The sequence below is a fragment of the Gymnodraco acuticeps genome, unplaced genomic scaffold (genome assembly GCF_902827175.1).
Source record: "Gymnodraco acuticeps unplaced genomic scaffold, fGymAcu1.1, whole genome shotgun sequence".
NCBI classification, from domain to species: domain Eukaryota; kingdom Metazoa; phylum Chordata; class Actinopteri; order Perciformes; family Bathydraconidae; genus Gymnodraco; species Gymnodraco acuticeps.
This window is the reverse complement of record NW_022990764.1, coordinates 909,437-925,955: the sequence shown is the minus strand read 5'-3', so window position 1 is coordinate 925,955 and position 16,519 is coordinate 909,437. Positions and strand designations below refer to the sequence as shown.

The following is a 16,519-nucleotide window of genomic DNA, read 5'->3' as shown; positions in this document are numbered from 1 at the left end:
CTTGTTCCTCCCATCGTTGACTGCAGCCAGTTCCGAATTCTCCTCATTGCAGAAAAACTTCTCTCAGAGGTGGTAGAGTCAGTGCCAACGAGCATCTTGTATAGATTTGGATAGCTGTCCTTTTTAACAGTCTTTCGGGTTAGGTAATCGCCGAATATCCATTACTGCTAATTCTTGTAATACAATAGCTGAATCACTTGTATGCAAAAAAAAGCGAGGGAAATGTGTCCTTAACCTCACACGTCACACACACACACACGTCACAACATGCGACTGCTCAAAAATGAAATGATTTCAAACAAAACATGATATTATTTAGATTTGTATTGTAACAATCATTTTATTACATCTATTAAAATATTGATAGACGAAATATTTGTATTGGAACAGTTTTAGACGTGGTAATGCTGTAACATATTTCAGCCACTAGGGGGGGCAATGCCCCCCCTGCCCCCCCTCAAAATCCGCCTATGCTTAAGTCATGTAGAATTTCAGCACAAGTTTTCTAGGTCAATTTATTTTTATTGATGAAATTAATTCATCTGTGACTTCTACTTTTCACCTACCTGGTGAAAAACATTTCTACTATTCCTGGGATTCATCTCAAATAAAAATCACTTTGTTGATTTTAAATATGAAATGTGCAATAACTCATAGTATTTGCTGTGTTTCTTTTTCCGATAGTCATTTTTATCAAGTTATGTTCCATCATTCTTGTTGTCTTATTACAGACACTTTCTTTTTCTCGTCCTTTATGTCACTTCCACGTCCTGTAGTGAGTAGTAAGAATAGCACCAGTAGGAGGGTGTTACTGAGAAGCGCCGGCTGCTGTCTAATAAATGTCTTCACCTACATTTGCCTCAGCAGCGCTACAACAGTGCTTTATGAAACTGTCTAAAGAGTTGTAGATGTTTAAGAGTTAAGATTACACTGAACGATTTCACACAGTACGGCTATGACTCTGCATTTCTTCCCACTAAACGTCTCTGCTTCTCAACTGTGTATATTGTATATTTCATGTGTAACGTTTAGATTTTCTGTACACACAACAGATGACTGTAAACTCTCAAGTGTGTGAGTGTGTGGTTCAGGTCTGTTAAATCCACTCCGTCTGTGTCTCTCATCTCTGCAGGAGTCGGAAGATCCAGATCCGGAACATTCCCCCTGATCTACAGTGGGAGGTCAGTCCTTTGTCTGTCTGTGTGTGTGTGTGTGTGTGTGTGTGTGTGTGTGTGTGTGTGTGTGTGCGTGTGTGTGTGTGTGTGTGTGTGCGTGTGTGTGTTTGCCCAGTTGTAGCTCCAGGTAGTACATAAACTAGTTTCCAGACTGTGACTCAACTCCCTTTTTACTGTATTTCTCTGTAGACTTCAGTATTTGTGTGCATGTGTGCTTTTATGTACTTTTTTGTTACTGTCTGAGTGACACTTTGTGCCTGAACATCTGTCAGTAATCTCGCTAGGGTCTGAGTGTCTTGTTTTTCTGTGTGAGTGTCTCTGTCGTCATGCCATCTCTCAGGGTGACTGCTTTCAATACAGGTTGTCTACTACACGCTTCCTTGAAAACTCACAAAACTTCTCAGACATTAATGGAAGGCAACTTTCTGTCTGTTTGTTTGACAAATTATTTATAACATTGCCCAATCAGAGTTGTTCCCTTATTTTTTAAGCAAACTGGTAGATTGAATATAATAATATAATCAATTACTCAAATCAATGTGTTGGTATGGATATATATATATATATATATATATATATATATATATACATATAGGGTTATATAAAGGGGTGAAACATCTGTACATCTAACTTATAAGCAGTAAACTTAGTAGTATGCTCCGATTGGCCCAGATAAGCACCGGGAGCTGTGTGTGTGTGTGTGTGTGTGTGTGTGTGTGTGTGTGTGTGTGTGTGTGTGTGTGTGTGTGTGTGTGTGTAGTGTGTGTGTGTGTGTGTGTGTGTGTGTGTGTGTGTGTGTGTGTGTGTGTGTGTGTGTGTGTGTGTGTGTGTGTGTGTGTGTGTGTGTGTGTGTGTGTGTGTGTGTGTGTGTGTGTGTGTGTGTGGTGTGTGTGTGTGTGTGTGTGTGTGTGTGTGTGTGTGTGTGTGTGTGTGTGTGTGTGTGTGTGTGTGTGTGTGTGTGTGTGTGTGTGTGTGTGTGTGTGTGTGTGTGTGTGTGAGAATCCATGTGTGTTGTTGCACTACAGTGGCTGTAGTTGTGTTGTTGACCTGCTTTCACTTCTCCCTCAGGTTTTGGATGGCCTGCTAGCTCAGTATGGTACTGTAGAAAATGTGGAACAAGGTAAGGAACTCTTCCCTTCCCTGTTTTTTTGGCACATCATCTGGATCGAAGTGTTTAATGCACATGTGTCTGTTTAGCCACACACACACACACACACACACACACACACACACACACACACACACACACACACACACACACACACACACACACACACACACACACACACACACACACACACACACACACACACACACACACACACACACACACACACACACAGACCTCCCAGTGAGTCAAGTCTCCCTTTGTGACTTCCTCGTCACCATCATCCCACACACCCATTATCTAAACATAACCCATCTTTGCATAAAAATCAGCGTTTATCTTTTTGTCTGTCTGAGCGCATGTGTGTCTTATAAGTCTGACCCAGGGAGAGTAGAATGATGTGCCGCCTGTATAATAAGTACTGTGTATTTCCACAGCTCCCCTGGGCCTCAGAGTATGGATTGAAGTGGGCAGACATGGCAGACATGGCAGACTTACAGTAGTAATGTGTGTGTGTGTGTGTGTGTGTGTGTGTGCATGCGCGTGCGTGTGTGTGTGTTAATGCCTGTACGTGCTTGTGTGTCTGTTTTGGGGAGGTGCACTGTGGTAATGAGGGAGGACACTGAAGGCGCCTGTGGTGAGGCTTTTGTCTGATGGAGTATGTGTGTGTTTATGTGTGTGCGCAGGCTACTCAGCCCGACTAATGTTTCGCCGTCTACACACACAAGTAGTAAATGTGCACACACAGGGACAAACAAACACACACAAAAATAATTACACTCTGTGCGTCAAAGCAGCCAACTACCACCCACTGTAGTCATGACAGGTGCTAAAAGAGAACTTACTCCACTCAGAGTTTCCCAGACGCTTCCCATTTCATCCCCAGCGCAGCGTTTCCTCCTCTTCTTTCTGCTTCAGTCTGGCTCTCGAACATCAGAGTTGCACAGTAGCAGTGTGTGATCCTTATTCGCTTTCTTTGTCTCTGTCCAACTTCCTGTCTGCCTGTCAGTTTCCCTCTGCTCTCTGCCGCGTGCTCTTGTCACGAGGTGAGGGTTTTGGAGGCGTCCCATGTTCTTGTGTGGCATGGTGACGGCTGCGCGTGGCGGAGCGTGGCAGCGGGCGGGGCAGCGGGCGGGGCAGAGCTGGCTGTGAGTGACGGGCACCGTGCCAGACCTTGCCCACTCCCCCTGTCTAATCCAGCTGGGCACTCTCTCTGGGTTTAACTCTTCCAAACCTGCTGTCTGCAGATTTAGACGTCTTTGTTCTCAGAGACCTGATCTGATATCTATATATGTTTCCAACACTAAAAATAAGCCCATTTTAAAACATTAGTTTTACTATTTATTTTGCATCTGCTGTGGATGTTTTTTCAGCCAGCTTTGGTTGTCAGTCAGCACAAGCAAAGACATCAATATCAGTGCATAGTTCAGTCTTTCAAAACATGTGGGGTCCCAGCGGGAATCAAACCTGTCGCTGTGGCAGAGATATCTCTGCTCTGAGCAGCTGTGCAGGACAACAAATCTGCACTGCATTATCACAGATTACTTGCTTCGTTTAGGCTGTCATGTCAACGTTAAATCTGTTATTGTGCAAGTGGCAGAGGGGCTATTGTGTTTAGCCGCTGCTGTCTGTAGAGGCAGCAGCGCAGCCTGGAGGGAGGCCAGCGTGTGGGGATGGCTGTAATGGATTCACTCAGACAAGTGGCTCTTTGGGTCACCGCAGAAACCTGGATGCATGTCTAACTCACCTACAGCAGCAACAAAACTATTTACATTTATTTACTTTATCTCATGTTTGCTTTTTGTGTCTTTCTGTCTTCTTTCACAGTGAATACTGACACAGAAACAGCAGTGGTGAATGTTACATACGCAACCAAGGAGGAAGCTAAAGAGTAAGCAGCATGAATAATGACTCTGAAGTTATTAAGTTCTGTTTTTTCTACCTACAAGTATGCACTCCAACAGCAACACAAGCAGCAGTTCACCCACTATTTATGTACTGCAAGGATTAAAAGAGTAAGGAACTGGAATACCCTCCTTGGCAAACTTCCAATTGTACACATGTGTAATTAAACATGGTCACATCCAAGAAAGTTACTATTTTTGTCAGAAAAAAGCATTAATACACATGTTTGCTAATTGTACAATAGGATAGAATATAATTGGGAGGGATGAAACCCTCTTTAATGGTCACACATGCAGAGCACACAGCACACACAGTGAAATGTGTTCTCTGCTTTTAACCCATCCTAGTACCAGGAGTCTACTACTAGGAGCAGTGGGCAGCTATTGTACAGCGCCCGGGGACCAATGGGAGTGAGGGGGGAAGGGGGGTGTCCGGTGCCTTGCTCAAGGGCACCACGGCAGGGCAGGAGGTGAACTGGGACCTCTCCAAGTAGCAGTCCACACATATTTTGGTCTGGTCGGGGACTTGAACCGGCGACCCTACGGCTCACAGTCCAAGCCCCTTCTGACTGAGCCACTGCTGTACATTTCCCTCTGCATTTCCCACACTCGGACATCTTTCTTACCAATAAACTGAGCTTTTTGAAAAGGCTAAATTGAGGTTAAACCAGCTGAGACTCAGCAGACATCTCTAAATGAAATCTCACATAAGGAATTCCACTGAACCCATTTACTGTAATATAATACTTGACTTGTTTCGCCTCCACCTCCTGTTCCTCCCCACAGAGCCATTGAGAAGTTAACAGGGCACCAGTTCGAAGACTACTCCTTCAAAGTGTCATATATCGTGGACATGGATGCTGCTCCGCCCGACCAGGCTCCCCGCACGCGGCGTGGGGGGCGGTCCTCCCGGGAGGGTGGCTCTCAGCCCGGGCCCTCAGGAGACTATGGCTCTCCCCGCACCAGACAACACGACTTCCCCCTGCGCATGCTCGCGCTTTCTCAGTTTGTCGGAGCCATCATTGGCAAGGAGGGCCTCACCATCAAGAACATCACCAAACAGACCCAGTCTAAGTGAGCAGACTCTGGTAGTCCTCTCTGGTTCCTGCTGTGTTTGTCTTTCCTGTTTTCTTAGCTACACTCTAATTTTGTTATGTAGACATGACATAATAATGTAGACAATGTGGCACTGTGCCCAGGCTTGCATTGTTAAGACCAGTTGTCTGCGATATAATGCAAGATAGCACACAGTAAATGCTTTAAGTTGTACAATTTTGAAAAGGAGAAGCTCAGGTTTTTCATGGAGGGTTTACTGTGAGATATAAATATTTTTGTATACACAACATCCCATTGTAACATTTACTTCTAAACATCTTAAAAGGCTGTCTTCTTTTAAGTACCATTATTTTATTTGTGTGCTTTCAGTCCGTAATGCACAACAAGACAAATGTTATTATGACTTTATACTTCTTTGTCCTTCTCTACTTTGTGTTTATCTCTCTGTCCGTCTCTCCCTCTCTCAGGGTGGACATTCATCGGAAGGAAAATGCAGGGGCAGCAGAAAAGCCCATTACCATCCACTCAACTCCCGAAGGCTGCTCCGCCGCCTGTCGCATGATCCTAGACATCATGCAGAAGGAGGCCAACGAGACCAAGACGTGAGTCTGCACCTTGACATGCACAAACATGCATACACGCACTTGGATGTTGTTTATGCAGGGCAGGTATACACTCCAACAGGGAGATAAGCCACAATATCTGCGGGCCTGTAATCTTATCCTTTAACCTGCCTGCACACCTTTTAATCTCACTGTGCATTCTCTCGCTTGGACCACTAACACAGTGCACACGACACACTCGCATAGGAAAACACGTGACCGCAGCTTAGCATTTAAGAAACAAGGCCAACTTGTCTAATTGAGCTTGACACTTTTAACAAGACACTGCACCTTTAAACTCTTTGAGCTCTGCTGGATCTGAGTGTCAATGCCCAGCTTGTATTTGTATTTATTTGTAAAGTGTGTTGTTTGTCGATGGGGTGCGTCCACTCAGTAAGCGTTGCTTGAATTATAAGGGCTAGATTCTTCATTGCTGGATACAGAAAAATAGTTTTGCTTCATTTAAATATAAAACATTTCCCACAGACTTGCAAGATACATCCTAGATGACATGACACTTCAATTGGTTTTGTCAAAGACTGTTTACTTTGTTGTTTTGTTCTTGTCCCTAATGTTTTCAGTCAGTGTGGTCTCCCGTAGAGCCGGAGAATGGTTCAGGATGTCGAGAGGGATGATTATGGCTCTTGAGCATAAATAGATTTTTCTAGCTGTTGCCTCATAGTTATTTCACAGAGATATCGATTTTCTAATCTTCTCTCTGCAAGGAAGCAAATAAGTATATTTCCTCAAATGTTTAACTATTCATTAAAGTATGAAAATGAAGAAATAGGTAAATGTTTTTTTTAACTGAACGACAACAGCCTGCATTAGTGAGTGGGCTGTAGCTCTAAATGCCACCAATATTTTTCTTTAAATTAAAAGAAACTCTTGGAAGGCAACAGACAACAAACTCTTGTTCCTGTGTTATGTTAGTTGCTTAGCCATATTGATGTGACGTAATGAAGTAACAATAAATCAGTCTGCCTTATCCACCTCGAGAATTTCACTCTAAGATCAATATTTATCCTATCTGTGAAATCAGTACATCTCTCAAAATAGCCTCCACCTGTCGCTGCCTGGGTGCCACTCCTTCATAAATTAACATGTCACCTCAGTCCTACCACACCCTGTAATTTTACTGAGCGTAAGGAGAGAAAAATGTCAAAAAAGTGATCAGAATGAGACATAATAAGAGACTCTAACATCAAAATAAAATAACCATTATTTTTTCCATCTGTGCACTAGAATAATTCAGGGTTTTGTGGAGCCATAAAATGGAAAATTAACTCAATGAAGTCATCCATTTTTACGGCACAAAATACATTTCAATTTACTCTCTACTTCACTGAAAAATACACAGCGGACACAAATTATGTTTTTGTCCTGAATATTTTTTTGTATCCATCTACCTCAAAAGCAAGTGGAAAAATACCAAATGTCCACTGTGACACGAAAGATGATAAGTGCATCATGTCTCAATGTCAAGCTTTCTGTATGATCATATTAGTCTTTTAATTTTGTATTTGAAAAGCAACATTATTATTTATACCTTCTGCTGTGTGCTAACTATAAGAGGTGATGCTAAACAGTTCCTTAGAAAAATGTAATAGGAAGTGTAACACACTTCTACTATACTATAACTACTGACAAACTGTATTGTTCCCCCTGAGGAACATCCTAGCTTAAAAACAAGGAAATCATTAGGAATTTATATTATGATGAACATTAAAAAAACTAATATAAAGCAAATAAAACTGGTCAACTAATGTGAAACTCCGGTAGAAAATCTGCTATTTTACGTTTTATACACTGAGGGACTCCAGCACGTTTGATCTCGTTTGTTTATACTCTGATTTACTCTTCCCCTTCTATTACCAGGAGTATTTTCTGAGCTGTTGTTGTTGCTGATGTCCTTGTTTACTATAACTATGCTAAACAGTTCTTGCAGCAGGAAACGTCTGAGTTCATGTGGACCAAATCTCTTCAAGAAAATGAGTTTAGAACTGATCTTCTTCCCTGTAAAAATCTGGCTATTTTTTTATATAGCGATGTTACACGCATCATTGAATATATTGTCTTACATGTATGTTCACACATCCTCACACCACATTTGTGACACTCAGGGAAACGTATCTTCTCTTATCTCTCTCTAACCTGAGTGTTTGCGTTTGTGTGTGTAGGACGGAGGACATCCCTCTGAAGATCCTCGCCCACAACAGCCTCGTAGGGCGGCTGATTGGGAAGGAGGGTCGAAACCTGAAGAAGATCGAGGAGGACACAGGGACCAAGATAACCATCTCCTCGTAAGCCACCTCTCCTGTTGCACCCGTTCTCCTCTGTCACTGGCGCCCACGTCAATCTAGCACCTTCAGGAAATCACACACTGGATATTTAACTACTTGTGAGCACTTTGGACTATTATTAATTGAACCAAAACGCAAAACCTGCTGGGATTTTACTTCTTAGACTAGAGCCATACCTTTCTACAACCGTTCCCATTAGTCGCTCTACATGTGGTTTTACTTATCTGAGTTGTTAGGGAGTTGCTTATAGCTCCTTTACTCCAGTACATGATATTAAAGGCGGTGATTACCCCCCATTGAGCAGGCCATGCTCGCCAACCTTTGATCATTTAGGGCTAATGAATCGCTCGGTCTCTGTGAGCTGTGTGGACGTAATGAGCCTTGAGAAAGAGACGGAGATGAGAGAGATGAAGAGAGAAGAAGAGAGACCTTGTTTTAAAGAGGCAAACGGTACATCTTGTGATAGAATATCTAAATGTCCACGATCGCTCATATGATTCATTCATCAATCGATGCAGTTGTTAGGGCTAAAGAGTTTAAATCCAAAACCTTCTGTGGTTCATTTTAGACAAATTGAGTAATATTTTGGCTGCAGTGTTTTGGCACTATTGCTGCTTGTACAACGTTTTTTTTCTGCAATAATATTAAGCAAGGACAAACTAGTTTGAAAATTAACACTGCAGCGATTGTAAACATAGAGATGAGTTCACTCATCAGGACGTCATCTGGTTTCTCTCACTTTGGAAAAGAAAATTGCAAGTTTCTGATGTGTAAATTGTGTTCAAATGATTTATTATGACAGGGAAGGTCATATCATTCTAAATGCAATGATGATGGTGGTGATGATGATGATGATGATGTGAATTGGCCACATTGAAACCCTTTTGAGTTGCATTATGGGAAGTGCAGGACCCAGTGTTTTTCGGAGCATAATCTGACATCATGCTGTGTCAACGAAGACTTGAAGAAGACGATTGAGAACACAATATCATTAAGATCATTTTTATAAAGGTCTTTATTTTTTATCATTTAGAATTTATTGTGTATTTTCAAAGACATAAATAACAAGAAAGGCAGCTATACTATACAAAGACAGTTCTCTCACACCTAAAAAACACAACAATAACATAAGGGAAAGGGGGGGTTACAATGTAAATTTTATTTTATGCATGCTGCCCATGGTCTAGTACCAGTACATGATTTACTCAGTAACACAAATATACTTTCATTATTACTATTTTCTTTTCTTTTTTCCCCCTCTTCTAAATGTTTTCTCTTTATTAGTCTCACATTTTTTGTTTTATGTGGGGTTTCTTTTTTATAAAGGAGAGCAGCCGAGATGGTTTATGTCAAGGAATTACCTTATTGTTACCCAAAACCTGTTATTTATTCTACCCTATCAAAATATAAAAGGAGGCAGCTTCTTCCAGACTTAAACGGTTGAGAAAGTCCTCCAGCCATTGAATTGTGAAATGTTGAAATGTTATAAACTAATGGACTCAAGTGTGAAGATTATTTTGTCATAGACTTGAATACAAACTTATTTTGGCAACCTGTGGATAACCCCTGATAAAATGCTAGTTAGTTTGTATTTCTTTGGGGGTTTACCGGTAGTTCAAATATTACTCCTACTACTACTTTAACTCAGTCATATCCACTTTCTGATATTTGCATATACTAATTTATGTGTGTGTGATCTCCCCTGCAGGTTACACGACTTAACCATTCACAACCTAGAGAGGATCGTCACGGTGAAGGGCACCTTGGATGATTGTTGTAAAGCCCAGGTGGAGATCCTGAAGAAACTGATAGAAGCCTCCGAGAACGACATTGCTGCTATGAACGTAAGCCGAGCCTTAAGGTTACCATCTGTAGACCTCTTCTACGATCTGTGTGTGTGTGTGTGTGTGTGTGTGTGTGTGTGTGTGTGTGTGTGTGTGTGTGTGTGTGTGTGTGTGTGTGTGTGTGTGTGTGTGTGTGTGTGTGTGTGTGTGTGTGTGTGTGTGTGTGTGTGTGTGTGTGTGTGTGTGTGTGTGTGTGTGTGTGTGTGTGTGTGTGTGTGTGTGTGTGTGTGTGTGTGTGTGTGTGTGTGTGTGTGTGTGTGTGTGTGTGTGTGTGTGTGTGTGTGTGTGGTGTGTGTGTGTGTGTGTGTGTGTGTGTGTGTGTGTGTGTGTGTGTGTGTGTGTGTGTGTGTGTGTGTGTGTGTGTGTGGTTATGATCTCAGGTTGACTCACACAGACTGACAGGTGAAGAGGGAGTGATGATATACTGTAGGATGATATCGCTTTCCATTCAGTGCATGTTACCACCAGCATTAGTAATACCCTTTGTTGTGTGCTTGGTAGATGGATAACAGTAAACAGTTGCTGAATAGCTCATCAGTGAGTGTTTGAGCACAGCATGTTAACAAACATGTGTGTGAGTGTGCCTGTTCCATAGAGCCTCTGACTCACGCTCACTTCCCCGCTGTGTGTGTCTGTGTTCCCGCTGTAACACACTGCATTTCCCAGCATCTATCTGATATCTGTAGGCTGCTCTCTCACCCAGCTCCTCTTTCACACTGCCTGGATGACATCAACGGGGCAGAGCCAGCGAGAGAGGTTGACCTCAGAGGAAGAGAGATAGTGAAGATGATATCACAGGCTGCACACTCCCTATAATACAGAGATGTGTGATGATGCTCTCTATGATGAGCAGCAGTATCTTAGCTGCTTTCACATGAGCTGCCCATGTTGTTAATTTTTATCACCTAAATATTGGTGAAGAAATAATCATCAAGAAGTACCTCATCGCATGCGATTAAATAGTACAGGCTGGTGAGAGCAGTGCTGGCAGCTGAGTGCCGACTCTACAGTTAGCGGTGAGGGCCATCTAGCGTGACACTGTGGATATTACATGAAGCTTTCTGGGAAAAAGGAAGTGAAAGAAGGCCGTGTGCCTCTGCACGGACATGAAACCCTGAGGGCTGCATTTTTTGTCGTGCCATCAAAACAGCAAACATCCCCGTTTATCGCCTTCCTGTTGGTCTCTAAAGTGTTTATTCAGCTTGAGAAGTAGGAACATTTTCTCCATCCATAAATGTATTCTTAAAATGATGCATATTGTTTACTGGGCAGAAACAAAGTACACAGATAAAAGTAACACTTGTAATGCGATGTAATGCCACTATATTCTAACATTTATTTGCTCAAAGCTGATACAATTGTAAAAATATGCCTGTACTGTTTAGAAGCGCACATGTTGACTGTTTCAGAGGGCTTGTTTTTTTCAACCAACAATTCAAACCCGAATATATTAAATTAGTATCAGTCAACAATCAAAAATAACCAACATACTTATATTTGAGTTTAAAGATTGCTGGATTATTGCTAACTGCTATGGATATATAACACATCCTAAACAACAGTCAGGTTCATTCCTGTGTCAGATTGACCTTGGGAGGACCCTTTTGGTAATCAAAAAACATTTGGGAAATTATTGATGTTTATTTATCAATTAAACTTACTTTTGACTTATTTTAAAGAAATAATTGGCATTCATCCTCCTTTTTCTCTTTATTTAATTTAATTATTATTTGTTCCGTTCATGGTATGCACAACTTAATGTATAACAATTATTTGCAAAACATGTCATGTTTATCTATTATAGAGTGGCGAAGTCACGCCCATCCACTTCCGGTCCATGGGACCGATTTTCGGAAAAATAATGTATTGAAGTCAATGGAGAGAGAAAACTTATCTTTCGATCCCGTTTGAATTGTGCCATGAATTACACATATGATGTTTGTCAATCTTAAAACATTATTTCCATGTAAAAAAAGTCACAGTTTGTCGTAAAACTGTTGAAATATAAGACTATGAAAAATACGCAACTAGAAAGACTACAAATCCCAGAGTCGCGTAAGTGATGTCACCATTGTTTTCCTCCACTACGAGATAGCTAAGATCAGCGGCATATAGATAGAATCTATATATAATATATATGTGTGTGTGTATAGATAAGATAACTTTAACAAGATGCCTGTGTGCTTAGTACCAGGTTGTTATCATACCAGCAATGGGTCTTGCTCGTTCTTTCGCTTTCCGTCTGATGAAAGGACCTGGGCCCTTTCTCATTTCTCTAACTCCCCTCCTCGACTCCCCTCCTCGACTCCTATCCTCGAGACCTATCCTCGAGACTTAGTCCCGCCCACAGGAGATGCGAATGGAGGAGTCGAGGAGGGGAGCCGAGGAGAGAGGAGAGGAAGCAGCAGGCGGTTAGAGAAATGAGAACTCCTCTCCTCTGAGCGGTCATTTTAAAGAGACGTCCATTAATGATGACAGGGGGCACAGCAGCCCTCTGTCTGATGGACAGATGTGTTCATGACGACTTATATATTTACTTTTAATTAATTCACAGTGCGGTATAATGAGACAATAACAGGCTACAGATGCGGACACACACACACACACACACACACACACACACACACACACACACACACACACACACACACACACACACACACACACACACACACACACACACACACACACACACACACACACACACACACACACACACACATATATATATATATATATAAATATATACCATTTCAGAATCAAACAGAGCACTCTCATAATAACGTAACACTATCAGAGACTGGATACCCCCCCCCCCCCTGGTCGCTACAATGAGGGAAATAAATTACGGGCCAAAAGTTTTATTTACAAGTATTAAAAGTAAACAGAGGACACCAAACCAACTGGGACCTGTCTGTCACACACCTACACACTGTACAACACACACACCTACACACTGTAGCCTACCACACGCACCTACAGCTCCTAAAGCATATAATAGGCTACAGCCGTTGTGTATTTTATTATGTGAAGCACTAAATGGTTTTAGAAAAATATCGACTCTTTGTTTGTAGTTATCTACTAAACTACAGCAAATAAAGAGAGTAGGCCTGTTATACTGAGTGATATATATTATACACACTGCTCTGCTTTCTGCACGGACCTCACAGCTGTTCTCACTGTAAACATTGGGTCGCGATGAAAGCAGTTTCTAAAATAATATCCAGGGGATGCATGCAGAGCTGTCATTGGCTGAGATAAGTCCGGCCGTGCGTCACGCCTCCACCGTTCCCGGAAATGCATCCGCGGAGGAGCCGTGGAGGACCCATCAGTGTATCCTCGGTTATAGCTCCTCCAGAGAGCCTGCTCGATGCTCGGTCCTCGAAGTGCATTTAGAGAAATGAGAAGTCCTTCAAAATTCATTTCTGGGTCACTACCGGAGGACCGAGGAGTCGAGGAGGGGACATTTGAGTATTGAGAAGCCTCTATTGAGTGTTTCACACAAACAAATGTGTTACTTCACAGTTTTACGACAAATCGTTTTTTTTTGACTTGCTAAATTATCTTTTAAATTGACAAACATCATATGTGTAATACGTGGCACAATTCCAACGGGATCGAAAGATAATCTTTCTCTCTCCATTGACTTCAATACATAATTGTTTCGAGGTCCCATGGAGGGACTTCGCCACTCTATTAGAGGTAGTTTTCTTTTTAAGGTTTTCTTACTGGAGACAGATCTTCTTGAGTTACTGTAAAATGTATCAGTATGACTCTTGTTGCAGCAGGGAACATAACCCTACTGTCTGGAGACATACAAGTCCAAGTTAAAACCTGTTTGATCTGATCTGCTCCTTTTAAAGAAAAATGTTTTAAACACATCAGTGAAAATTGGTTTAAAAATAAAATACAAGATGAAAGGATGAGACCCATTTAAAGCCTAATGTATATATTTTTTGTAGTTTTTTTCTTTAAGCAAAAATCTTCCTCTCTTGTTCTGCCCAGCAACAGGCCAACCTGATCCCAGGCTTGAACCTGAACGCTCTGGGCATCTTCTCCTCTGGCCTGCCGATGCTACCCCCTGCTGCCGGACCCCGCTGTGCAGTGCCCCACATGGCTCCAGCAGGATACAACCCATTCTTAGTGAGTATGCTCTTATTTCACAAAACCATAAAAGGCGGTGAAAAAAAGAATCTAAAATGATTGTTTTGTAATGATTTGTTGTGCTGTTGTTTTACCCGCCCAGTGAAGCAATGCTCAGCTCCTGCAGGGATTAGTTTTGACTTGATAAAGCAATTTTTTTCCAACACATGGTTAACCAGTTTTCCCCTGAAGTGCTTTTTAAGAAAACAAAACAGTGTTGACTCAGGTATTCTTGCAATATATTGTATACAGTTTGAAACAACCAGAATTCCCCCATCTTCCGCACAGATGAGTCAGGATGTCTGTAAAACAAAGTCTCCACTCATTGGCTGACGAGGTCGAGCCACAGTAGTGTGATACATTGTGCGAGAATGTATTTGCGTGCTTCATAGTCTAGAAAGTTAGTGATTCACTGGCAGTTTATGCCCCTGAAATTCCCCCTAATAGAAGCTTGAGTTGAGTGTGTGCATGTGTCTGTGAAGTTGTGTTTTTTTGCCATCTGATTGGTCTGCTTGTCTCTTTCAGAGTCACTCTTCACATCTCAGTGGCCTGTACGGGGGTCCTCCAGCAAGTGCCATCACCCACCAGCACTCAGTATGTTCTCTTATATTTTGCACTTTAGTCAATTATGCCCTGTGGATTTGAGACCTAAGAACTAATTTCTTATTATTTTATGATGCTAAAACAATATTTATAAGATTTGAGAGCAAGTTGAGAGCACAATAAATATTTGAAAAGCCTCAGGAAGTTACTTATGGTATACATGCTGCCACAGTATAAAGAAAAAGAAAAAGAAGCAACACCAAATGGACGGAAATACTTAAATAAGAAACCATGACAACCTCTCGGTCAACGTCTATGATGAACAGACAGTCTGGCATTTTTGCGTACCATCTCCCAGACACCAGTTGGAGGCCCTTCGAAAATATGTTTGGAAGGGCAGAATTGTCCTGTGGCTCATAAGAAAATAATTTCATAAACCTCGAGTATATGAGTGTTGCCATGCTTAAAGGTCCCATGTCATGGCCATTTCTACTGATCATAATTCCATTGTTGAGGTCTACTAGAATAGATGTATATTGTGCAATTTTCCAAACTCACATTGGTTTCTCATACAGCATCTCTGTATAGTATATGTATTCACTCTCTGTCCTAAATGGCTTGTTGGAGCTCCTGCCTCCCCCCCTCCCTGTGAGCCCACTGTGCTCTGATTGGTCAGCTCGCCCACTATGTTCTGATGAAATCCCCACCGTTAGAGCGGAACATCAGTGTGTATGTGTTACAATGGCGTTAGCAACCAGAAAATGACACCAGTAATGACAAACCGATGAGAATGGTGCCGTGTTGGCGCTGCTGCGAGGAGCGGACAGTGTGAGCTGGGTTAATTTCCTGCTTGCTGCGTGGGGTCTGCGAGACATCGCGAATGGACGCGGGAAGGGGGGGGGGGGAGGCTCCACTAGCACCTAGAGAGAGTGTGTGTGTGGGAGGAGCTTCACGGATTGGACCAATGGGTCCATTTGGAAGAAAAAAATGGAAAAAGAAAAATCTCCAACGAGGCGTTCTGGGGCAGCATAGACAGGTCTTTTCTGTGTTCGAGTTTTACTCGCTACAGGGTGTACTTTGAGGGTTTGTGACTCTGCAGACCGTTTACATGCATAAAAAGCTACATAACACACAAGGGGACGGGGAATAACCGGAAAAGCATGACATGGGACCTTTAAGAAAACTAAAACAAAGAGCACCCATCGGCCCTAATAGGAAATATTCCTTTCAGACCAAACTAGGGTGGGATGTTTACCCAATGAGAAAAGACTTGAAGAGAGCTCAATTTACCTTTACTTGCATGAGGTGTCTTCTTTTTTAGGCATCTCTTCGAGTATCTGACAAGTTAATTTAACAGATTTGACTGTTTGGTAGCTTTTAAATGTCTCTCCCATTCAGCAGTAAAGTTGAGTAATAGTGGAGTGAAATATATCTTTATGTGTGACTTATTTTTCCCCACAGACTCCAGAACAGGAGGTTGTCTACCTCTTTATTCCAACTCAGGCAGTCGGGGCCTTGATCGGCAAGAAGGGCCAGCACATCAAACAACTCGCCCACTTCGCTGGAGCTTCTATCAAGGTGGGTTTTTCAGCCTCAATAGAGCGCTGACTTCAATTTGAAGGGTGGTAAAAAAAGGTTGTCTAACCACCTCTGATCAGCATGCATCGCATTGTTTGAAGGCTCACATCGGGCAGTAAGGTGAAGTTAACAATTTGCTTGTCCGCACTGGCAGGTTGTTAGTTATTAATGGTCAAAAAAGGAGTTACGCTTTTAAAAAATCCTCTCCGAGCCGCCTGAAGAAGTGGAACAGATGCTCAATGAATTCTCATACCATAGTCTCA

The 16,519-nt window shown here is 42.1% G+C and overlaps 1 protein-coding gene across 1 annotated transcript in view; it reads left to right on the top strand.

Moving 5' to 3' along the window:
- Positions 1-16,519, top strand: part of igf2bp2a (insulin-like growth factor 2 mRNA binding protein 2a) — a 48,750-nt gene that overhangs the window by 26,206 nt on the left and 6,025 nt on the right. Inside the window, exons 3-12 of the mRNA XM_034232364.1 lie at positions 1,133-1,181; positions 2,244-2,295; positions 4,111-4,174; positions 4,974-5,261; positions 5,711-5,845; positions 8,026-8,148; positions 9,857-9,992; positions 13,998-14,135; positions 14,661-14,729; positions 16,140-16,256. Coding sequence (XP_034088255.1) covers positions 1,133-1,181; positions 2,244-2,295; positions 4,111-4,174; positions 4,974-5,261; positions 5,711-5,845; positions 8,026-8,148; positions 9,857-9,992; positions 13,998-14,135; positions 14,661-14,729; positions 16,140-16,256 — 1,171 coding nt within the window. The remainder of the gene's footprint in view (positions 1-1,132; positions 1,182-2,243; positions 2,296-4,110; positions 4,175-4,973; positions 5,262-5,710; positions 5,846-8,025; positions 8,149-9,856; positions 9,993-13,997; positions 14,136-14,660; positions 14,730-16,139; positions 16,257-16,519) is intronic.